Genomic DNA, 24,822 nt, shown 5'->3' with positions numbered 1-24,822 from the left:
AAGACACTTGCTGGCTGAAGAAAATCGGTGTACGTACACACACGCATCTGGATTCTGTGAATTTACTGGCAAGAGGTACATGCCCAGGCCATGTCGTACCAGATTTGTTCATATTAAATCGCGACATATTGCAGGTGCAAAATGTTCGTTATTGGTCATTCATGAATGTCAGTACATAAATACTAATGAAACTTGTTTTGAAAGGGTCCTGTCACTAGAAAATGGATGATGGGAACCACTGGATTTGGATGTCATTTACATCTAGTTATCAAGAATGCAAAGTTTTACGGAATCATAGCATCAACAGCACCCTAAGACTGGATTAAACAGTATAGGCTACTATACAGAAAGAAATGCGTCTCGAGATCTTTGATTAGAATCAACTTGAGAATGACATTAAACCTGGTACTGACAATTCGATCGACGCCATGAACTAAATTTTACGCCACAATTGCTTGTCAAAGGGAAGAGAGAGCGGCGAGATCAAAGTAATTAATTACCCGCGTCGTTGTTGAAACACTCGGCGCCGAAATGGCGGTGCTGATTGGTTCGACCGCATATGATGAATACGCCAAGTTGCGAGGAGGGAATATGTTTCGCCAAGAATTAGACTGGAGTAATTAGTGGAATACATCCGTGAAGAGTTATGTTTCGGAACCAAGTCGAGTCCAAGTCGAGCTTGACTCGACTTGGACTCGAATCATTGCGCATGACTCGCACCAAGTCATATGACTCGAATCTCAACGGCATTGGCCGACAATTCATTGTAATTCAAATGAATAGTAAAGCAACCAGCACACTGTTGGTATTTCGCCTTGGTACTGGCCCTTGAAAATGCGAGCAGAAACTGTTGAAAGTGAGGAAAATTAGTATATTTTAAGTGCGCACCATTCGATATCACCAAACAACGTTATAAAAAGTGGTTCCAACAAGACTTCAAGTAGAAACTGAGCAGTGAGCAGTCAACTCAATTACTTCGACTCGGACTTGAGTCAGAATACCACGACTCGGACTGGGCCCATTGCTCGCTGACTTTGACTTGGGGGTGAATTGAAAATGACTCGACTTGACTCGAGTCAAAACTATAGAAGTGAAATTGACTCGTGACCCAGAGCCTTGTGACTTGGTTACGAACCTGCTATGTTCACATCATCCCTATTGGTGTAGCCTATTTTAATCGAAATCGCGAAGTTCATGTTCAAGTTCAAATAAATTAATTACGGAACTGTAGGTCTTCACAATATTTTCCCTTTTCACTGTGTTATAGGTTACGTTATAATTAGACGACAGAGACAGGAAGTTATACATTTTTTTAAATATCACATCAATAAACGTTATAATTGTTTCAGAAACGATGCTAAAAGACCGCATCTGCTAATCCAATCGAGCTCTGAGAATGACGATATAGCCACGGAAGAAGGCAAAAAATCTATGGGAAAGCGCCGCAAAATGCCGGAAATTTCTTCAACAGTTACCTATCAGAGAGTTCCGATTTTCACTACATTTAAAGCACCGATCCCGGAAATGCTATCGGAAGAACAAAGCGAAGATATTTTTGAACACATTAGGAACATTTGCGTAAGCTCGCTAACCAAATCAAATCAGGAGCAGCAACACCTTCGTCGTCACGGGCTTTTTATGCTATCAAAGAATCATGACAGGTTGAGAAAGCATGGCTATAAAAATGATCTTTGGGAATACGCTGACGTAGATTCGGTGTGTAAGTACGTCAAGTCGAAACTTTGCTTGCTGAGGACGTTTGCGAATAAATCAAACGCATCAGGCCGAATACTTCCGAGACCAGGGGAATTAACAATCGAGGTAATCAACCCTGGCGTCATTGGAGAAAACTGTGATGTAATGAAATTTTTGAAACCAGATTTCAAAGTCCATTCATATTTTAGACTTGTAATTTTGATTGAAATTATAATCAAACTATGGTAAAAAAAATCTCAACTACAAAGACGCTGAAGATCTTCTAGGATGTTATTCAACGATGGTAATAAGTTGAATAATAGAAGAGCTACAATTTTGAATAAGCTTTCCCGTATTCGTTATGTTGTTGTTGTTGTTGTTGTTGTTATCTTGTACATTCTTACAGTTCGAAAAATATGATAAAATCGGAATTGCTAGAATGTTGTTTTATTGTTCCGGCTGTATCATTAGTGGAGGCTATGTACACTGGATAAGAGGACAGAGCAGAGCCATAAATCACGCGCTCTAAACCGAAGGGTCGAACTGGGGCCCTAATTGTGTCCGGATAACGGAAATTTCGAAAATGTCAAATTTCAATTCGATTCTAATGAGATATATGTAGAGTCCGGAGCGTAATTCTTTTTGAAATGGATTCTACTAGTCTGGCCGCTTCTATCGAGACCAAAATCATTATTCAAGTCGAGGTCCCAAGGGTCGAACTGGGGCCCTAATTGTGTCCGGATTACCGAAATTTCGAAAATGTCAAATTTCAATTCGATTCTAATGAGATATATGTAGAGTCCGGAGCCCAATTCTTTTTGAAATGGATTCTACCAGTCTGGCCGCTTCTATCGAGACCAAAATCATTATTCAAGTCGAGGTCCCAAGGGTCGAACTGGGGCCCTAATTGTGTCCGGATTACCGAAATTTCGAAAATGTCCGATTTCAATTCGATTCTAATGAGATATATGTAGAGTCCGGAGCCCAATTCTTTTTGAAATGGATTCTACTAGTCTGGCCGCTTCTATCGAGACCAAAATCATTATTCAAGTCGAGGTCCCAAGGGTCGAACTGGGGCCCTAATTGTGTCCGGATTACCGAAATTTCGAAAATGTCCGATTTCAATTCGATTCTAATGAGATATATGTAGAGTCCGGAGCCCAATTCTTTTTGAAATGGATTCTACCAGTCTGGCCGCTTCTATCGAGACCAAAATCATTATTCAAGTCGAGGTCCCAAGGGTCGAACTGGGGCCCTAATTGTGTCCGGATTACCGAAATTTCGAAAATGTCCGATTTCAATTCGATTCTAATGAGATATATGTAGAGTCCGGAGCCCAATTCTTTTTGAAATGGATTCTACTAGTCTGGCCGCTTCTATCGAGACCAAAATCATTATTCAAGTCGAGGTCCCAAGGGTCGAACTGGGGCCCTAATTGTGTCCGGATTACCGAAATTTCGAAAATGTCCGATTTCAATTCGATTCTAATGAGATATATGTAGAGTCCGGAGCCCAATTCTTTTTGAAATGGATTCTACCAGTCTGGCCGCTTCTATCGAGACCAAAATCATTATTCAAGTCGAGGTCCCAAGGGTCGAACTGGGGCCCTAATTGTGTCCGGATTACCGAAATTTCGAAAATGTCAAATTTCAATTCGATTCTAATGAGATATATGTAGAGTCCGGAGCCCAATTCTTTTTGAAATGGATTCTACTAGTCTGGCCGCTTCTATCGAGACCAAAATCATTATTCAAGTCGAAGTCCCAAGGGTCGAACTGGGGCCCTAATTGTGTCCGGATTACCGAAATTTCGAAAATGTCCGATATCAATTCGATTCTAATGAGATATATGTAGAGTCCGGAGCCCAATTCTTTTTGAAATGGATTCTACTAGTCTGGCCGCTTCTATCGAGACCAAAATCATTATTCAAGTCGAGGTCCCAAGGGTCGAACTGGGGCCCTAATTGTGTCCGGATTACCGAAATTTCGAAAATGTCAAATTTCAATTCGATTCTAATGAGATATATGTAGAGTCCGGAGCCCAATTCTTTTTGAAATGGATTCTACCAGTCTGGCCGCTTCTATCGAGACCAAAATCATTTTTCAAGTCGAGGTCCCAAGGGTCGAACTGGGGCCCTAATTGTGTCCGGATTACCGAAATTTCGAAAATGTCAAATTTCAATTCGATTCTAATGAGATATATGTAGAGTCCGGAGCCCAATTCTTTTTGAAATGGATTTTATCAGTCTGGCCGCTTCTATCGAGACCAAAATCATTATTCAAGTCGAGGTCCCAAGGGTCGAACTGGGGCCCTAATTGTGTCCGGATTACCGAAATTTCGAAAATGTCCGATTTCAATTCGATTCTAATGAGATATATGTAGAGTCCGGAGCCCAATTCTTTTTGAAATGGATTCTACTAGTCTGGCCGCTTCTATCGAGACCAAAATCATTATTCAAGTCGAGGTCCCAAGGGTCGAACTGGGGCCCTAATTGTGTCCGGATTACCGAAATTTCGAAAATGTCCGATATCAATTCGATTCTAATGAGATATATGTAGAGTCCGGAGCCCAATTCTTTTTGAAATGGATTCTACTAGTCTGGCCGCTTCTATCGAGACCAAAATCATTATTCAAGTCGAGGTCCCAAGGGTCGAACTGGGGCCCTAATTGTGTCCGGATTACCGAAATTTCGAAAATGTCCGATTTCAATTCGATTCTAATGAGATATATGTAGAGTCCGGAGCCCAATTCTTTTTTAAATGGATTCTACCAGTCTGGCCGCTTCTATCGAGACTAAAATCATTATTCAAGTCGAGGTCCCAAGGGTCGAACTGGGGCCCAAATTGTGTCCGGATTACCGAAATTTCGAAAATGTCAAATTTCAATTCGATTCTAATGAGATATATGTAGAGTCCGGAGCCCAATTCTTTTTGAAATGGATTCTACTAGTCTGGCCGCTTCTATCGAGACCAAAATCATTATTCAAGTCGAGGTCCCAAGGGTCGAACTGGGGCCCTAATTGTGTCCGGATTACCGAAATTTCGAAAATGTCAAATTTCAATTCGATTCTAATGAGATATATGTAGAGTCCGGAGCCCAATTCTTTTTGAAATGGATTCTACCAGTCTGGCCGCTTCTATCGAGACCAAAATCATTTTTCAAGTCGAGGTCCCAAGGGTCGAACTGGGGCCCTAATTGTGTCCGGATTACCGAAATTTCGAAAATGTCAAATTTCAATTCGATTCTAATGAGATATATGTAGAGTCCGGAGCCCAATTCTTTTTGAAATGGATTCTACTAGTCTGGCCGCTTCTATCGAGACCAAAATCATTATTCAAGTCGAGGTCCCAAGGGTCGAACTGGGGCCCTAATTGTGTCCGGATTACCGAAATTTCGAAAATGTCCGATATCAATTCGATTCTAATGAGATATATGTAGAGTCCGGAGCCCAATTCTTTTTGAAATGGATTCTACTAGTCTGGCCGCTTCTATCGAGACCAAAATCATTATTCAAGTCGAGGTCCCAAGGGTCGAACTGGGGCCCTAATTGTGTCCGGATTACCGAAATTTCGAAAATGTCAAATTTCAATTCGATTCTAATGAGATATATGTAGAGTCCGGAGCCCAATTCTTTTTGAAATGGATTCTACTAGTCTGGCCGCTTCTATCGAGACCAAAATCATTATTCAAGTCGAGGTCCCAAGGGTCGAACTGGGGCCCTAATTGTGTCCGGATTACCGAAATTTCGAAAATGTCAAATTTCAATTCGATTCTAATGAGATATATGTAGAGTCCGGAGCCCAATTCTTTTTGAAATGGATTTTATCAGTCTGGCCGCTTCTATCGAGACCAAAATCATTATTCAAGTCGAGGTCCCAAGGGTCGAACTGGGGCCCTAATTGTGTCCGGATTACCGAAATTTCGAAAATGTCCGATTTTAATTCGATTCTAATGAGATATATGTAGAGTCCGGAGCCCAATTCTTTTTGAAATGGATTCTACTAGTCTGGCCGCTTCTATCGAGACCAAAATCATTATTCAAGTCGAGGTCCCAAGGGTCGAACTGGGGCCCTAATTGTGTCCGGATTACCGAAATTTCGAAAATGTCCGATTTCAATTCGATTCTAATGAGATATATGTAGAGTCCGGAGCCCAATTCTTTTTGAAATGGATTCTACCAGTCTGGCCGCTTCTATCGAGACCAAAATCATTATTCAAGTCGAGGTCCCAAGGGTCGAACTGGGGCCCTAATTGTGTCCGGATTACCGAAATTTCGAAAATGTCAAATTTCAATTCGATTCTAATGAGATATATGTAGAGTCCGGAGCCCAATTCTTTTTGAAATGGATTCTACTAGTCTGGCCGCTTCTATCGAGACCAAAATCATTATTCAAGTCGAGGTCCCAAGGGTCGAACTGGGGCCCTAATTGTGTCCGGATTACCGAAATTTCGAAAATGTCCGATTTCAATTCGATTCTAATGAGATATATGTAGAGTCCGGAGCCCAATTCTTTTTGAAATGGATTCTACCAGTCTGGCCGCTTCTATCGAGACTAAAATCATTATTCAAGTCGAGGTCCCAAGGGTCGAACTGGGGCCCTAATTGTGTCCGGATTACCGAAATTTCGAAAATGTCAAATTTCAATTCGATTATAATGAGATATATGTAGAGTCCGGAGCCCAATTCTTTTTGAAATGGATTCTACTAGTCTGGCCGCTTCTATCGAGACCAAAATCATTATTCAAGTCGAGGTCCCAAGGGTCGAACTGGGGCCCTAATTGTGTCCGGATTACCGAAATTTCGAAAATGTCCGATATCAATTCGATTCTAATGAGATATATGTAGAGTCCGGAGCCCAATTCTTTTTGAAATGGATTCTACTAGTCTGGCCGCTTCTATCGAGACCAAAATCATTATTCAAGTCGAGGTCCCAAGGGTCGAACTGGGGCCCTAATTGTGTCCGGATTACCGAAATTTCGAAAATGTCCGATTTCAATTCGATTCTAATGAGATATATGTAGAGTCCGGAGCCCAATTCTTTTTTAAATGGATTCTACCAGTCTGGCCGCTTCTATCGAGACTAAAATCATTATTCAAGTCGAGGTCCCAAGGGTCGAACTGGGGCCCAAATTGTGTCCGGATTACCGAAATTTCGAAAATGTCAAATTTCAATTCGATTCTAATGAGATATATGTAGAGTCCGGAGCCCAATTCTTTTTGAAATGGATTCTACTAGTCTGGCCGCTTCTATCGAGACCAAAATCATTATTCAAGTCGAGGTCCCAAGGGTCGAACTGGGGCCCTAATTGTGTCCGGATTACCGAAATTTCGAAAATGTCCGATATCAATTCGATTCTAATGAGATATATGTAGAGTCCGGAGCCCAATTCTTTTTGAAATGGATTCTACTAGTCTGGCCGCTTCTATCGAGACCAAAATCATTATTCAAGTCGAGGTCCCAAGGGTCGAACTGGGGCCCTAATTGTGTCCGGATTACCGAAATTTCGAAAATGTCAAATTTCAATTCGATTCTAATGAGATATATGTAGAGTCCGGAGCCCAATTCTTTTTGAAATGGATTCTACCAGTCTGGCCGCTTCTATCGAGACCAAAATCATTTTTCAAGTCGAGGTCCCAAGGGTCGAACTGGGGCCCTAATTGTGTCCGGATTACCGAAATTTCGAAAATGTCAAATTTCAATTCGATTCTAATGAGATATATGTAGAGTCCGGAGCCCAATTCTTTTTGAAATGGATTTTATCAGTCTGGCCGCTTCTATCGAGACCAAAATCATTATTCAAGTCGAGGTCCCAAGGGTCGAACTGGGGCCCTAATTGTGTCCGGATTACCGAAATTTCGAAAATGTCCGATTTTAATTCGATTCTAATGAGATATATGTAGAGTCCGGAGCCCAATTCTTTTTGAAATGAATTCTACTAGTCTGGCCGCTTCTATCGAGACCAAAATCATTATTCAAGTCGAGGTCCCAAGGGTCGAACTGGGGCCCTAATTGTGTCCGGATTACCGAAATTTCGAAAATGTCCGATTTCAATTCGATTCTAATGAGATATATGTAGAGTCCGGAGCCCAATTCTTTTTGAAATGGATTCTACCAGTCTGGCCGCTTCTATCGAGACCAAAATCATTATTCAAGTCGAGGTCCCAAGGGTCGAACTGGGGCCCTAATTGTGTCCGGATTACCGAAATTTCGAAAATGTCAAATTTCAATTCGATTCTAATGAGATATATGTAGAGTCCGGAGCCCAATTCTTTTTGAAATGGATTCTACTAGTCTGGCCGCTTCTATCGAGACCAAAATCATTATTCAAGTCGAGGTCCCAAGGGTCGAACTGGGGCCCTAATTGTGTCCGGATTACCGAAATTTCGAAAATGTCCGATTTCAATTCGATTCTAATGAGATATATGTAGAGTCCGGAGCCCAATTCTTTTTGAAATGGATTCTACCAGTCTGGCCGCTTCTATCGAGACTAAAATCATTATTCAAGTCGAGGTCCCAAGGGTCGAACTGGGGCCCTAATTGTGTCCGGATTACCGAAATTTCGAAAATGTCAAATTTCAATTCGATTATAATGAGATATATGTAGAGTCCGGAGCCCAATTCTTTTTGAAATGGATTCTACTAGTCTGGCCGCTTCTATCGAGACCAAAATCATTATTCAAGTCGAGGTCCCAAGGGTCGAACTGGGGCCCTAATTGTGTCCGGATTACCGAAATTTCGAAAATGTCCGATATCAATTCGATTCTAATGAGATATATGTAGAGTCCGGAGCCCAATTCTTTTTGAAATGGATTCTACTAGTCTGGCCGCTTCTATCGAGACCAAAATCATTATTCAAGTCGAGGTCCCAAGGGTCGAACTGGGGCCCTAATTGTGTCCGGATTACCGAAATTTCGAAAATGTCAAATTTCAATTCGATTCTAATGAGATATATGTAGAGTCCGGAGCCCAATTCTTTTTGAAATGGATTCTACCAGTCTGGCCGCTTCTATCGAGACCAAAATCATTTTTCAAGTCGAGGTCCCAAGGGTCGAACTGGGGCCCTAATTGTGTCCGGATTACCGAAATTTCGAAAATGTCAAATTTCAATTCGATTCTAATGAGATATATGTAGAGTCCGGAGCCCAATTCTTTTTGAAATGGATTTTATCAGTCTGGCCGCTTCTATCGAGACCAAAATCATTATTCAAGTCGAGGTCCCAAGGGTCGAACTGGGGCCCTAATTGTGTCCGGATTACCGAAATTTCGAAAATGTCCGATTTCAATTCGATTCTAATGAGATGTATGTAGAGTCCGGAGCCTAAATCTTTTAAAAAAGTGTTCTACTATTCGTCGTGATCATATATTCGAGAAAATGATGATTCTTCTAGCAGTCGCCGGTGTCAAATCATTCCCGCACTCTTCGAAATATATTTATACCCAAGGATAGTCGATAGACATGGTCTGTTGAGCGTTATCACCGACACATTTCTTACGATTAAACTGCAAAATATTCAGTCAAACGGCTGTGTAGTAGGTATCTCTTCGTCTTCTTAAAATTGTTTTTTCGTCATAATACCAGGAAATACACCCGAAAACGGTCGTTTACGTGCATTTGTCATTGAATACATCACCAAGAAACAGTATGGCAAGAGGTTCCTGAATATGCCGATGTAATTTCCAAAGCACAAAATGTAATGACACCCGAGTATATTTTCATGATTCACACAATCACCGATTTTCGCCAAAAATTCTAATAGAATCACAGTGGTGATATTAGGGTTGGTGTTGAAGGGATTGGAGGTGGGTTAGGGCCAAAGTTGGGGTAGGGTATCCCAAGATTAGGGTTGGGAAAGGGAGTATATTAGGGCTGTGGGGGATGGGGTAGTAGGGTTGGGGAAAGAGAGATTTGAGGTGGAATGGTGGATTAAACCCCGGTTAGGGGTAATCTAACCTCAACTTTGAACCTAACCCACCTCAAACCCCAATATCCCCCTTTCCCCAACCCTAATACCCCCCTTTGCCTAACCCTAATATCCCCTCTGCCCTAATCTTGGGATACCCTATCCCACCTCCAATCTCCCTCTCCCCCAACCCTAATACCCCCTTCCCTACCTAACCCTAATATCCCCCCAGCCCTAATCTTGGGACACCCTATCCCACCTCCAATCTCCCCCAACCCTAATACCCCCCTTCCCTAACCCTAATATCCCCCTTGCCTGACGCCAATATCCTTCAACCCTATTATCCCTCTTCCCTAACCCTATAATATCCTCCCTCCTGCAACCCTAATATCCCCCTAACCTCAACTCTAATACCCCGCCTCTCACAACCCTAATCTTGAGATACCCTAACCCCAACTTCGACCCCAACCCACTTCCAATCTCACTTTTCCCCCCACCCCAACCCTAATATCCGTCTCTCCAAAGGCAAAAAAAACAATAAATTTTGACATTTATAAATTTTTGTTCGTGTTCATGAAAAACATTCATTGGTGATCATGGTGAACACTAATATCCCCTACCCTAATAACCCCCTCCCGCAACCCTAATATCCTCCTCCCCAACCCTAATATCCCTCTTCCCTAACCCAAATATCTCCTACGCTATCCTAACCGCAAATAACCCTCTCCCGCAACCCTAATATCCTCCTCCCCAACCCTAATATCCCCCTTCCCTAACCCAAATATCTCCTACGCTATCCTAACCGCGAATAACCCTCTCCCGCAACCCTAATATCCTCCTGACCCTAACCCTCTCTAAACGCAAAAACAATATATTTTGACGTTTATAAATTTTTGTTCATGGAAAACGTTCATTGGTGATCATGGTAAACACTATTCGATTTCTGACTGCCATCAAAGAAGTGCCGTTTTTCCTGCCTTGTACCTTGAAACTGTATTCCTGGTACGTTAAAATCATTGAAAATCGGAGTTTTCCCAATTATTTGAGTGCTGCTATTTTACTTAGCCTGAAACTGTGATAAATACCAGGCTTTCTGCAGCTTTTATGGTGCTGTAAAACCTAGCTATGGGAAAGTGGTTTCAAAGATTTGGTTTTCATAGGACCACGGACTCACGGAGCACTGCCAAAAATAAACATGATGCCACCGAGAAAGATCTGTGGAATTGATTAATTTTCAGGCAACTTGTTCTCCAAAGCAAAATCAAAGTGTTAAGAGACGTCACTGTTTTCAAAATAGCAAGATACAACTTCAGGACAAACGTTTAATAACTTATGGCGATGGAAGTACGTGCAACGTCCAAATTATAATTTGTTACGTTCCTATGGGGCATGCATGGAAATCAGGAAATGGTTATTGTTTTTTAATTGCATTTTCCACTCACGTAATTATGAGATATATTGCTATCTTGATTGAAGGATCACCAGCTCGATGCGTTGTTGTGTCTTTGAAATTTGGACGCTTTTTTTTCGTTCTCATTTGGATTATGATATAATTATGAAATCCATGCGGTCCAATCAAAACCTTCTAGAGCAGTGGTTCCCAAAGTGGGCGCCAGCGCCCCCCTGGGGGCGTTCGCGAGCGTGAAGGGGCGGTGGCCATGAAATGGACGATTGGGGGGCGCTGGCTAGAATATTGGGCGGTAGGGGGGCGCTGAGATCAAATGCGGGTGGTGTAGGCCTATGTTTAGAAGTCAACTGCTGCGTATAGTGCTGAAACGATTGATTAATAAACGCTAGATTCGCAGTAAAATGCATGATAGACTCAGACAGGGCAATTTAGGGTCGTCCGTCTATTTATTCAGCTGTACCGGAAAAGTCCACTGTTAACGCTGCTCATCAATGGACTAATTCAGTGGTCGGCAGCATCCCCGAAAAGCGTGGTTCATTGTGTGTGCTGCTGTGAGAACTACGAAATATATTTAAGCAGTTATTGCTCACTGCAATTGTCTTGCGTGATTTTATCTGTTTAAAACAATCGTGGATTTTCCACATAACTGTCCCCACGGCCTTCGACACGGCATTCTGGTTCGGAGAAACGACATCACTCCTACTTGACGGGTCGTATGAAACCTGTTAAACGTGAACATGGCACTGTCCGTATTCGCTGACAAGTCGGTGATAATTCATCGGAATTTTGCCACACGTCAAATTCTCAAGCTTGCTTTGAGCTACTGGTCCAGCTTGAATACCTGATTTTGATGGAGAAACATGAGTCAATCATCTCTCAAAATTACACGAGGATGATGATTTGGTTCTGGGATATGTTCCAATTAGAAATTCTTCAATGGGTAATCAATCCATTCAGTGAAGCTGATTACATTGTAGTCATAGGGTTAGCATACGTCCGCAGTCGGGGCTACCATGCGTCCTCTTTTAAGAGGATTGTCCTGTTCTTGAATTTTTTTGAAAGTGTCCTCGGAGGACGCCTAAACGTCCTCTTTCTTGAGAATTTGTCCTCGTTTTTGAAAAATATTGGTCAAATTTACGTGGAAATTGGATTGAGATATAGGAAATCAGCGCTCGAGTAACGGTCTGACGGGTTTTTCGGAACCTTTGCCAGAAAAATGACCTTTTTTTAGTCAACTAGCCACAAACTCGGGAAATATTTACCATTTTTCCGGATTTTACTCCATCATTGTAAGTGTGAACATTTTGAAAAAGCGTCATCTTTTCAGATTCACAAAATATGGTAACCCTAATTGCAGTATAGAACAATTTTGAGTTCAACCAAAAGTTCAATATCTCCAATCAATCGTTCTGGGTACACAATTGAATGAAAAGAAACCTCCCTGGCGTCGAGTTGCTCTTTTGTCGTATACCCTTCCCCGCTCATATTTGATAGAACGTTCTCAGTGCCGTGTATAAGTTCAGCGCCGTGTATAAGTTTCTGCCTCAGCAGAAACCTACTTGTCAGTAGGCCTACATGAAGTGAACACTGGAGATTTTACACTGATATTGCTGCTTTCAAAACTTGACCCCATTATGACGAGAATGATGATATTGATACACTAGCTTCATCCGTCTTAATATTAGCTGTATTAAATGCAGAACAAGTTTCGTTTTATGATTAGACGTGGTGAGGGGGGTGTCGGGGGGCGGTGGCACTTTATCCGTTGTCCAGGGGGGCGGTAGCTCAAAAAAGTTTGGGAGACACTGTTCTAGAGCTATGTAATTATTTTCGGATTTAGATTTTTCCGCCTGCATGTTCTTTTCAATTCACAAAATCGTTTGATTGTGATCAAAACCCCATTAGCTACGAAATCTGAAAACTCTGTGGGCTCAATTTTGGAATAAATAATTTTTTACTCAAATTTTGATTTTAACATACCAGTTTGCTGATCTGTTTATAACGCATTGCCAACCTGATTTCTAATTTTTATTTTGTGTGGCAGCGCTTGGATTTTAAAATTCGAAATCCGTTGGGGATGAATATCTTATTAGCTTTGTTCGATAAGGTAGTGATTTTCTCGATTGGAATTGAGTAGTATAATAACTAGTCCAACTAAAACACAACCACTAAATCTACTTGACTCTTTCAGAAAGGTAAAAGTAGCCTACTTCGTTACTCACTACCTCTAAGCCCAAGATGAATTAGTTATAGCCTATGTGCCACGCCAATTTTTTTTACTGGAATCAAATGGAAGCACGGTGTTAAACATGACCAGTTGAGTAGGTACATGTGATCAAAATCCACTTGAGTACTTTATGGAGAGTTTCGTTACTGACATCCTTTTCGGATATCCCCTGTAACGTGTCGTCATTTCAGTAAAACTTTTGATATCAATTCAGATCGGCCGAGACCAAGAGAACGAAAGGCAAAGAGAGACTCGTGTGCCTACGAAGGAAGACAACCCGCAGTGCCAACCACATGGCCGATACAACACAACATGATGACGATGAAAAAGATACGGTCCGGGTTGTCGCACCGACTAGGAAAAGAGCATACTCGAAAGAGCTGCCAGAACTGCCTCCGAGTTTTGCCATCAAGAATTGGATGAAGGTGAGCGACTAGTTAACTACTGGATTTTCAAAAGACTAGAACTAGAATGAACCACTTTTTAAAACTTGCTACTAAAACTAGAACTGTTTGAAGAGCTTCTTGGAGGTACAGAACTTCAATATACAATTAAATAGTATATTTATAGTATAAATAGTATACTATTTAAAACTAGAACTCGATCTACCCGCTTTTCCAAACTCATACAACCAGAAATAAAACTACTGGATTTTCTAAACCCACAACTAGAACTAGAACTACTCGCTTTTTGAAACTAGCAACCATAACTTTAATAAGTCTTGTCCTTAGATGCTGATGAGAGATTACAGACAGACTGCTCCGGCAGAAGATTTATTAGATTAAAGCTAATAATCCCAACTACACCTGAAGAATGAAACAATGCGAGAAAGCAACATTACTGCACTACTGTGATCGCGAGCGGCAACGTATATGAGCGGTCTTCACAAGACACGTGACTTCTCTGTAGCGAGAATCAGTATATAGCAAACTTCAACTTTACTCACTATTCAAAACTGGCAACTATACTTAGAGCTACTGTAAAGAGGGATTACTTTGGACCTTGGAGCAACTTTAGACACTAAGCAGTAAAACATTTGAATGGTTATTGATGGAAAGCTGTCACCGCGGGAGATCCATTAGTTTTCATGAGTTATCATTACCACAAGTAGTCTGACCCAAGAAAATGCGGATAATTCCACTACCAGATAAACTTGACCCATCATGGACAAATCAATGACGGGGATCAATTTCATCAAAAGTTATGGATTTAAAAGTTGGCAACAGAGACCTCTAAGTCAGTGGTTCTCGGCCGGGGGTCCGCGAAGCTGCTAAATTTATGAAATGATTGACAACCTATTTTTTTTAATTAGGAAAAGCATTAGCCAATTTCGCTTCATGATAGGTAAAACGTTAGGACCCACAACATTGAAATGATTGTATGAGATGAAATATCTGACTGCAAACTCATTTAAATTGTCAAATTGGCAATAGCCTGCTGACGCAGACATATTTCTGTTTAGAGATGTGTTGTTGGGGTTTGTGGAATAATGAAATGTTGGAGTGAGCTAGGTCAAACAATGTGACTTCGAAATGTTTGCAAAACATTTTGGATTTCGAATTGTCAGTCTCAGCAAATTAGTAAACAGTCGTTTGAAATAGAAAATCCTGACTTTTTTCCGAATCTGTCCCAATGAAGGTATTGAATCCTCGCCACGAAATCCATCTTCTCCTGTGATGTAACTACCAAATAACTTCAATATGAGTTGCTAAATGGTGCATGACTTAGAAAGCCGTAAAGGCTATATCTGCACTTCCTTGTCCAGCGGCATATGCACATCATGCACTCATGGTATGCATATGCGCAGATCGTGTGTATGTGTATCATGAGTCGGTGTATATGCCGCAAAAACATCAAGGACAAAAATAAACTACGTCCTTTCCTTTCCTAAATAGATATGATTATAGGCTGGACGTGATGTGTTAATTAAAAACTCACACCAAAAGCTATCGTCGGAAGCGTTACGCAGTTATATTACATTCGCCACCAATATATCTTTGTGGAAATGGATTTTCGGCACTCATTCATATCAAATCGAAGACGCTGATTTTCAAGACTATAAATACAGCTGGAAAATTCCGTTCGAAATAATAAAAGTCTACCCAATTTCTACATATAGTGTGCTGTTATTTTCAAGTAAAGTCATTCTGTGGCTGTTTATCACTATTACTCTACATTTACTATTTGCACAAGACAGTTGACGGTTGCGCGATAATTGAGCTAATTTTGAACGAAAACTTGAGGCGGTCCGTGGCGGTCTAAAAAAGGTCTGCGAAGACAGAAAGGATGAGAACCACTGCTCTAAGTAGTCTTAATCCATGGCAAAAATCTCAGCAGGCTCCCCCTGAGATCAATAAGAAAATGTGATGCCCAAGGTTACCTCTCATACTTCATCTGAACGTGGTAACTTTTGATGGTGGAGAATGTGATTTTTAGAGCTCTGAAAAATGGCTGCTTCATCTGTGTCAAAGTGTATCATCGGCTATATTTGTTACCGTATGACTTGTCTTGTCTGATGGCTTTTTATTATAGAATGAGAAGGGTAATTAATTAGGAGTTTGCCAAAATGTGACAAAAATATGTAGGCAATAAGTCAAGACATTGTACCCAGAAGTAAGCTACTTTAAAAAAACTTATCACATACTTTTAAAGATGCGCCTGCTGAAGATGTTGTAAATTATGAGAAATTATAGCTATCTTGAGGACATAGGAAAAGTAAAATGCTTATATTAAAGAACAGGAAATATTTGAGTTCTGCAATAAATCACGGCAAAAAGTTTGATGCTTGCTGACGCTGTCAGTGCAGTAACCCTAATACCATATGTAATTTGCAAGTCTCGACTGGGGAAGTCGTGAGTAGAAATTGAGATGGGGGACGAATTCGTGCGGAATCAGTCTTCATAAATGAACCTATTTTTTGGGGGAGAGGTGGGAGTAGGTGAAAATCGTGAAACAGGCCAGACCTATACTATTTTGTTGCATCTGTAGCCACTGCTCTCATCAACTCTGACCAAATAATCCTCATTTAGGAGGTGTTATAAACCACTGGTTTCCAAACTTTTTTCGCTTTCGGAACATTAGAAAAATTACAATACGCTCGCGGCACGTTTAAGCAAATGTTGCTTTAAAAATATTTATATGCGGTAATGCGGTTACTATGTTTTTAATACAAACACATGCAACCGAAACGAGGTTGAATGGTCACAAGAGGTCATTTATCAGCTGTTGAATATCCTTGCCAGCATGCCCTATTTTAATTATTTTCAGTTTCTTTACAAAATCCGAAAAATATGCGCGGCACACCTAAAATTTTTGACGGCACAGTAGTGTGGCACACAGTTTGGGAATCACTGTTGTAAACCATATAGTGAAAAGACATACAAATAACTAAACCATCCAAAGCTGCCTCGCGTGCCGGGGTAACTTTAAACACAGTTAATTCAAAAAAATTTGGTAGTCTACTTGTTCAGAACGATGAAGATTTTGGATTAGGTATTTCTAATCTGTGCTTCATAACCCCAGACAAACGAAGCTTAATTCCCCTGCTCTCGAGCACCATTCAATTCAGGCTCTAATTATTATACAGTTATCATTCTTTTACGGGTATAGCCTACCTCAAAGAGTTTGTTTGTTAGATAATATTAGGTGGATTACCGTTTAGCTTCAACGTTCAGATTCACTACGAAGGGACAAATAATCGTGGGGACTACGTGAACAAGACTGAATTGCTGCAGCATTTTCGAAGCCACTTCAACATGCCAGATCACCCCGAACTGGCCAACACCTTCTTCGACAAGTTGTCAGTTTTGATTTTCCCTGCCGACAGCAGTTATAGGTTGGTGAAATTATAATTCATGTGTTTGGATTTCAAATTTGGATTTCGTGTTACAGCGTTTTGATTGTAAATAAAAATTATGTAAAAACTTGAGGAATATTTTGAATTTTATATATTATAATTGGGGCAAGTTTTTGCAACTTTATTTTACAGCTTCCGGCAGCTTCCTAAATACTCGAAAGTTATGTAGAATGCTGTTTTAAGCTGTTTGAGAGAATCTTATAGTGCAACTTACGTCCATTTTTTCATGCAACTTTTTGCAACCTTTTCGATTTTTCATGAAAGTTTATTCAATTTTTCATGCAACCAACTTACTGAAAATATTTGGTGGTATATTTAAATAGATCGGTAACTGTTTTTTTGAGTACTTTGGTGAAATACAGGGCCAAATTCGACTGAAATACCGTAAATCAGCACTGAAGTAACGCTCTAACGCAGGGGTCACCAACACGCGGCCCGCGAGGTCATATTTTGCGGCCCGCGACCTGATTTGAAATTTTGTAAGAACGCTTAGTAAAGCATTTGGAAATGCTGAAATTGATTCAGTTTAAGCGTAATGTTGTTGATGTTCAAAGTAAGCTATTCTTCTGTGCCTAATTTCACTATTCCTCACTAGCTGATACTGCTTCGGCGTTGGTAATATTATTCCATGGGGAAAGAATATGCTGATATGAATGGGTATGTTATTGCATGGACTCCGCTGCCAAGACCGATACGCTTAGAAAACGACTTCGGGCTCTCCGAAATACCAAGCTTTAAGAGATGATAGTTTTCCAACAAGTAGCCTACCGTGTCTAGCTAACCCCGAAAGCGATTCTTCAGTCCAGGGTTAGCCAATCTGCGGCATAGTAGAAGTAAAATTATGCGGCCGCCGACACTTAAGTCGATTAATATGTGTTGGCGACCGTCAATATGCAAATTGAAGTTACGAATTGAGAGGGGACTAATAACAATCGGGACTAAGGAAAAAGGGAACTAACGATTTGCCCAGCCAAAGATGTACCGCAGCACAGCAATAATACTTCCCTAAATTTTCGAAGACACCCGACCCTTGCTTCAGCTATACCGGTGAATCTGATCACACGGGCTGAGAAGGGATAAATATTTGATAATAATATATGAAACTATGCTAATAATATTGACGAAATTTGCTTATGAACATGAAAAATTGTCGCGCCTCGCGCGACTACACAACGGATCTATGTCTCTATACATGCCACGATTTCGGTACAGTAAGCCAATATGAGTTAATAGTTTACTCCGGAATTCACTGGCAATGGACGAGGACAGTTTAGCGTGGATATTTGGCCTCCAGTTAGTTCATTACGACTATGCACTGTAGTAATTGTAATTGTAATCAATAAGTAATTGAAATGCGGCCTTGAATAGCAAAGAGGTTGGTCACCCCTGCTTTAGTTGCTGAAGAGTGTTGTCAGGTATCGTACGCAGCTCATAGTTCAAAATAGAATGAAAGTGATAATCATGATTTTTGTTGTATTTTTATTTCTTCGATAGATTATTATTTCGTTTGTGGCAACTATACCCGTCACCGATGTAAGAGAGCACGGCGTTGTACTGACTTTGAGTTATCAAAACGTGGCTGTTAAACTGCGTTGCCTATTTTTATCTCGATATTGAAGTCATGCGGCCCGCGGCCTCTACAAATTTGGAAAAGTGGCCCGCGACCCGTTTTGAGTTGGTGACCCCTGCTCTAACGGGTATTTCGGGTGCTGAGCTGGAAAGTTGACCTTTTTTTTTAGTCAACCAATGGAGAATGTGGATGGAAAACTGTATTTCGGAAGTGAAACTGGGAAGTTGACCTTTTTTTTAGTCAACCGACCAAAATGTGGTCTTTTAATGCAACTTTTTCACTTTGGGAAATCGTATCGAAACTATAATTTTCGATGATAATTTAATGAGATGAATCAATCGCCTCTCACTATTTTTACTCAAATCAGTAGGATTAAAACTTGATTCTGATTCGATTACTGGAACCGTTGTGTCCAGCCCTAATCCTGCGTGATGTGTCGATTTAGATACGTCAGAACGAAGAGAACAAAAAGTAAGCACAGCAAACGCAGGCTCGTGTGCCTACGAAGGAAAACCGCCGCCGTGGCTACGGCCAGGGACTTGGTGGACACGGCATATGCACCGCAGCCTGTTCCGGTCAAGCGTACAAAGGTCCTGGTGGGTAATCAGACACTGGCCAAACGCGTCGCTAATATGACCAACGAGCAGCTGGTGTCCAGGCAGAGGCCTCCAGTTAAACCGGATCTGAGGCCGGTCGTTATAGACGGCAGCAATGTGGCTATCACGTGAGTCATTTTTGGTTTGAATCGCTATAGGCAGGTTAGCCATACACATGGATCAAAAATTATGTAACCCCAGAATCCTATGTAACCTATCCACAAAATTATACTGTCCTGTTGACTCAGGTTACATGTAATTTCGACACTTTGATTCCGCTCGCTTTTAACCGAATCAAACAGAAAATCAATTGTTCGTTTCATGGCTCCGTTGCCCAAAGGCAGACAATGTATTAAAATACTGTACTAATCAGTGCTGGGATCAAGTCACTACCTTCGAGTCGCGAGTCATATCGAGTCGTTGCAGATTTTGACTCGAGTCAAGTCAAGTCAATCGATTTTCGAAGGTGACTCGAGTCAAGTCAAGTCACTCGATTTTTGGAGGTGCCTCGAGTCAAGTTGAGTCAAGTCACAATTCAAGTCAAATTGAATTTTCGAAGTATGAGTGATGATTCAAAGTCATAGCATTTTGCCAGCTGTGTGGAAAACAGATTAATTAACCTTTATCTTGAACCAAATAATGAATATAAGGTTAAATATACAAGCAAAAAGGCGTTGTATCGCACTAACAAAATACTTGAGTAACTGACTAGTTACATGCTACAGTCTGTTATTATCAGCCAAACTAGAGGGCAGAATATGAAGCCTCGAGAAGTTTAAACAAATTGATATGGTACAATACACTAGTCATCTACACATCCGTGAGAATGTAAAGGCATAAATTATATTGATTCGATTTAAGTCATACAAGAGGGTTGGTAAAGGTTAGCACTGCGCCATCTAAGAAACATAGCTATTAGATTAATCTACTACTACCACGGCAACGTAAGCTCTGATCATTTTGTTTTTGTTTATTTGTGATATAACAATGGAGGACCAGTGGAAGTGGAACGTACAATAAGTGAAAGACTGGTTGCTCTCCTGTCACTGGCGTATCGCGAATTATCCGAACATACACATGATACAGTGATTAAATCGACACCATTATTATTGATGACTTGAAATTGACTCATACATTTCGCTCCGAGTCACGAGTCAATCCACATTTCTGAAGCGCCGAGTCAAGTCAAGTCATTTTTGCGAAGTGACTCGAGTCAAGTCAAGTCACACGAAAAAGTTGACTCGAGTCAAGTCATGACTCGAGTCATCCCTACATTGGTACTAATATGTAGTTAAGGAGTTGCAACTGCGAAATACTGCAGTAATTGGCCCTGATCCCATAAAACGCACAAGAGATACACCTTCAGGTTAGTTTTATAGTACAGTATTTCGATACCAAGTGATTCAACAAGTGCCGTATACTACGTTACTGTGTAACACATATATACTGTTAAAATAGTACAGTTATTCTTAAAATACAGTACTAAGCAGTGCAGTGTGCAGCAAGGGTTGAAACACTATTTTATGTATCATGGATGTAAATTTACGAGTGACTATGATGCTATCACTCCTCCATAGATGAGTTTATTGTCACTGCATGGATCATCATTGCTTCAGCATAATCACTCATCTAGTATTAAAACGAATGAACGATGAAATACTATTCATCGTGCCATAGCCTAACAATTGTAATTGCGAACCTCTGTCCGAATGAAGCGGAGAATTATGTGAACTAACGGGAGTATTTTTATATGTGCAATTCTTACATTTGTTTCATCCCGGAGAAGATAGGCCGAATAAAGCAGTGGTCTGGACGGGTATCCAGTGTCTGAATTAATCGGGCTCGACTGTATTTTTACACCTATCTGACATATTGCAGCACGATACGTAACGCGTTTTGTTCTTCTACCAGGCACGGATGTAGATCAAGGTTTTCGTGCCGCGGCATCGCCCTTTGCGTACGCTATTTCCTGGAAAGGGGCCACGGCGATGTGATATGCATGGTGCCCAACTACAGACTGGGTGGCGGGGTCAAACCGCCAGTCACCGACCAGCACCTGATCAGTGCCTTGGAAAATGCCGGCTGGGTCAAGTTGACGCCTTCGCGAAAAGTCAATGGGGGGCACATTGTGTGTTATGACGACAGGTGGGGGGCAGTGTTTAGTACATTTGACATTTTGATGTCAAAATCCTCTTTTGAGATCCAAAGTTCAACTTATTGCGTTTGCCGTTGAGTTCCGAATTCAAGTAATGTTCAACTCACTTTTTTGCTGGGTGATATCGAATGACTCGCATTCATGACATCAAACTTTTACAAACAACTTGATTGAACAATGCAGAGCTATGGCTATAAGCTATAACTGCTCACTTCATAAACTGGCCTACTGAATTTTCAAAACTGATAACTAGAACTACTAAAAAAAAACAGTTGCTAGTTGACCGTCAACTATCAAGACTGGTAGTTTGTATAAGTCTGCATGACACACCGACTTTTCTTACTCGTATTAGTTTCTTGTTCTATTTTTCAAGTACCTGTACTGATAGACAAAATACCAATATAGAGACGTGTACAAATTACTTGATTTCCAAAATGTGCAGCTAGAACTAGAACAGAAGACTTTTCAAAACTGGCAACTGTAACTAAAACTACTCACTTTTCAATATACCCAACCAGAACTAGAACTAATAAAAACACTTTAACTAGTTGACCGTTGAGTAATCAGAAGGATAGTTTGTACAAGTCTGCATAACATACCAACTTTCCTCAATCGTAACAGTTTCTGACCCAATTTTTCAAGTGTCTACTGATACACAAATTGCCGATATGGCTATAACTTTACTATTCTTCAAAGTTACAATGCAATGCTCGTGTTAGCCGTCCGAGTCCCGACTCGAATTGAGCCACGAAAAAAATCACGACTCCGGTCATTGGAACGCTTCCCTGAACTCGATCGCTCGTTCAGGTTCATCATCCAGCTGGCAGAGAGTAACGGCGGTGTGATTGTATCGAACGACCAGTACCGAGACATCATGGAGACCGACCCGGAGTGGAAGCCGGTCATTCAACAGCAGATGCTGCAATTCACCCTGGTCGGGGACCTGTTTATGTTCCCCAACGACCCGCTAGGCAGACACGGACCCAGCTTGGAGAACTTTCTGAAAGTGCCAATGGAACAGTAAAAGGACCTGGCTTAGTTGATGATGTGTAGATTTTGCTTGGGTAAGCTTTAGTCAGCTTCATTCATTGTCCAAGTTTTCGCGTATTCAGTAATTCTAATCTGATTTCGAAAAACTGTATAGGTTAATATTCTGATTTAATCTAATTTAGAAAAAAATCGAGTACCGTAATTTTCCAAGTATAGTACGCCCCCATGTATAATACGCACCCTTAAAATGGCATACAAATTCTGTGAAAAAGCCTGTACCCATGTATAGTACCTTAGTACGCACCCTGCATTCGCAGTACATGAGTAGCTGTGTTTTAGTATACGATGTTGTCTATTTTGCGATGTCACTGTTTAACAATGATGACATAACGATCACTAATCATTATGCGATTAACGGCATTGTCTCTAAACGATGGCAAAGACCAGCCAAAGCCTGCGAGGCCGGCGATGCGACATCTTGCGCGCGAGGTCAGATGCGATTGTTATGTCGTGCACACCACGCCTGTGGGAGATGCGACTGATTACGCAGGCGATTATATTTTGCGCATGTGGCTTGTCGTTGAAGCGATGAGTTAGCAAGGATTGCCGCGCGCGCTTATAGCAATCATGAATATAGCTTTCAATACAATATCCATTGTAAAATAATATTTATTGAACTCGAAGACTTTTCGGGTGCCTCTTTTCAAGAGTTAACGGCACACTAAAGGGATTTAACAGATTTAAAAGCAAAACCAAAAAGGCAAAGTATGACGTAACAATCAAAATCACAGACCATGAAATTCGCATCGTAACAACGGCAACAATAACAAACTATGAAGTATTCGGACATACGGTACTATAGTAGCAACGCAATTCATAAATAAACAGTTATACACGCACAAGACAACACGCACTAATGGGAAATTTGTAGGTTATAGAGGAAATCTTTTTGTCTACATAAAATAGGTTTGTTCAACTGAATAATAGTAGACTCAAGCACTTTTAGATGAAACAAAGACAGTGAACATATTGTCATCATAGTGCTGTGCACAGGCAAGGTTTTCACTCAAATGCTGACCAATTGACGAAGCATATGCTTGATAATCGTCATAGCAGTCTGTTTTGGCAGCCAATTTGCACTGACGTGCGAGCTCCGTGCGATCATTTGCGCATGTTTTTGACCGAATCAGTTTTGGAATGTGTTGCTTAATACGCTCAACCAATCTTTGAGATATAGCAATCAATGAATGACCTAATTTCGCTCGCGTGCAAACGGCAAACCAACGCAGCAGGAGATCGCGTGCTGTGCAGACGACTGTAGTTAATTGGCAACACGCTAATTGGTAGCGCGTTACACTGATAAAACGAATTACTGTGCGCGATGGCGGAAAGTGATGAGCGATTGGAAACAAACACGAAGAAAGGAAAGGCCTGATTACAAGTTTTTTATCGAAGGAGATTTTTTTCAAGTGTGTTGTTCCCATGTATAATACGCACCCCCCTATTTTAGGGCAAAAAATCGTGAAAATTTTGCGCATTATACATGGAAAATTACAGTAGTTGAATATTTTAATTACTATCTAATATGGAAAAAACGGTTTAGGTAAATATTCTAATTACAATCTAATTTGAAAAAAAAACTGTGTAGTTAAATGTTACAATCTAAATTGGAAAAAACTGTGGCTATAATTCGAATTCAAATCTAATTCGGAAAATATGTAATTTTGTAGTTGTCCAAGTCTGCTGGCGATGCTCACAACTTTGTAAGTTTTTGTCGACGACTGCCTTAAAACATGAGTATCGCATGCTCGGTAACTGCATCCCTTGTGTGACTATGTCAGATACAGAAGCTTGCATGCTTTTTGCTATCGCGTGACCTTTTCCATTTTCAGAATCCGATACTGACGATTTCCGCTGTCCGCATCGCAAGCCCGGCCCCAATCGCAAGATATGTACCGCAGTCTTGCTTTGGACTTTCGGGCCTTGATCGCAGAGTCGAAAATATCAGAGATTGCAATCGATCTGTCACTGTTAACTCTTTGATTCCTTGTTCTATCGGTTGATGTTTCGAAAATCTGTGTTCGCTCGATTGTGATACGACGTATGAGTGATATATGAAGGGATATTTAATAACAGTGATATGGTGTTGAGGTCTTGTGTGATTATCGCCACCTACATTCCATCGAAAGTATTCGAATGCGAAAATTCCTCTTCGGTATCAAGTCATTGCTTCCTCCAATTGATAAGTTTTTTATTGATGAAAAATGATGCGTTTACCCCCTTTGGACCGTCGCAGACCACCTCCCCCAGTTTTAGTTCAAACGTAGCTCAATTATGGTGCTACTATCATCTGTCAAGTATTAACTGTAGGCCGGTGATAAACAGCAGCAAAATGACTTCTCTTGACAACAACGTAATACTT

At 40.9% G+C, this 24,822-nt stretch overlaps 1 protein-coding gene across 6 annotated transcripts in view; it reads left to right on the top strand.

The window, feature by feature from the left end:
* LOC145435990 (protein KHNYN-like) overlaps positions 1 to 24,495 on the top strand; it is a 31,405-nt gene extending 6,910 nt beyond the window's left edge. For 2 of the 6 annotated variants that reach the window (XM_080313286.1, XM_080313284.1), the window contains exons 2-7: positions 13,448 to 13,658; positions 16,908 to 17,068; positions 19,105 to 19,383; positions 21,167 to 21,400; positions 22,218 to 22,474; positions 24,293 to 24,495. In XM_080313286.1, coding sequence (XP_080169412.1) covers positions 13,527 to 13,658; positions 16,908 to 17,068; positions 19,105 to 19,383; positions 21,167 to 21,400; positions 22,218 to 22,434 — 1,023 coding nt within the window. In that variant the 5' untranslated portion in view covers positions 13,448 to 13,526 and the 3' untranslated portion in view covers positions 22,435 to 22,474; positions 24,293 to 24,495. Of the gene's footprint in view, positions 1 to 10,328; positions 10,524 to 10,569; positions 10,865 to 11,059; positions 13,202 to 13,447; positions 13,659 to 16,907; positions 17,069 to 19,104; positions 19,384 to 21,166; positions 21,401 to 22,217; positions 22,475 to 24,292 lie in introns of those variants that run through there. The other 4 variants (XM_080313285.1, XM_080313288.1, XM_080313287.1 and 1 more) reach the window with 4 other exon arrangements.
* Positions 24,496 to 24,822: the final 327 nt, after the last annotated feature.

The sequence above is a fragment of the Botryllus schlosseri genome, chromosome 3, assembly GCF_051294905.1.
Source record: "Botryllus schlosseri isolate E-star chromosome 3, Bs_hap1, whole genome shotgun sequence".
Taxonomy (NCBI): Eukaryota; Metazoa; Chordata; class Ascidiacea; order Stolidobranchia; family Styelidae; genus Botryllus; species Botryllus schlosseri.
The sequence above is the reverse complement of the archived record's forward strand: the minus strand, read 5'-3'. Positions and strand labels throughout refer to the sequence as shown.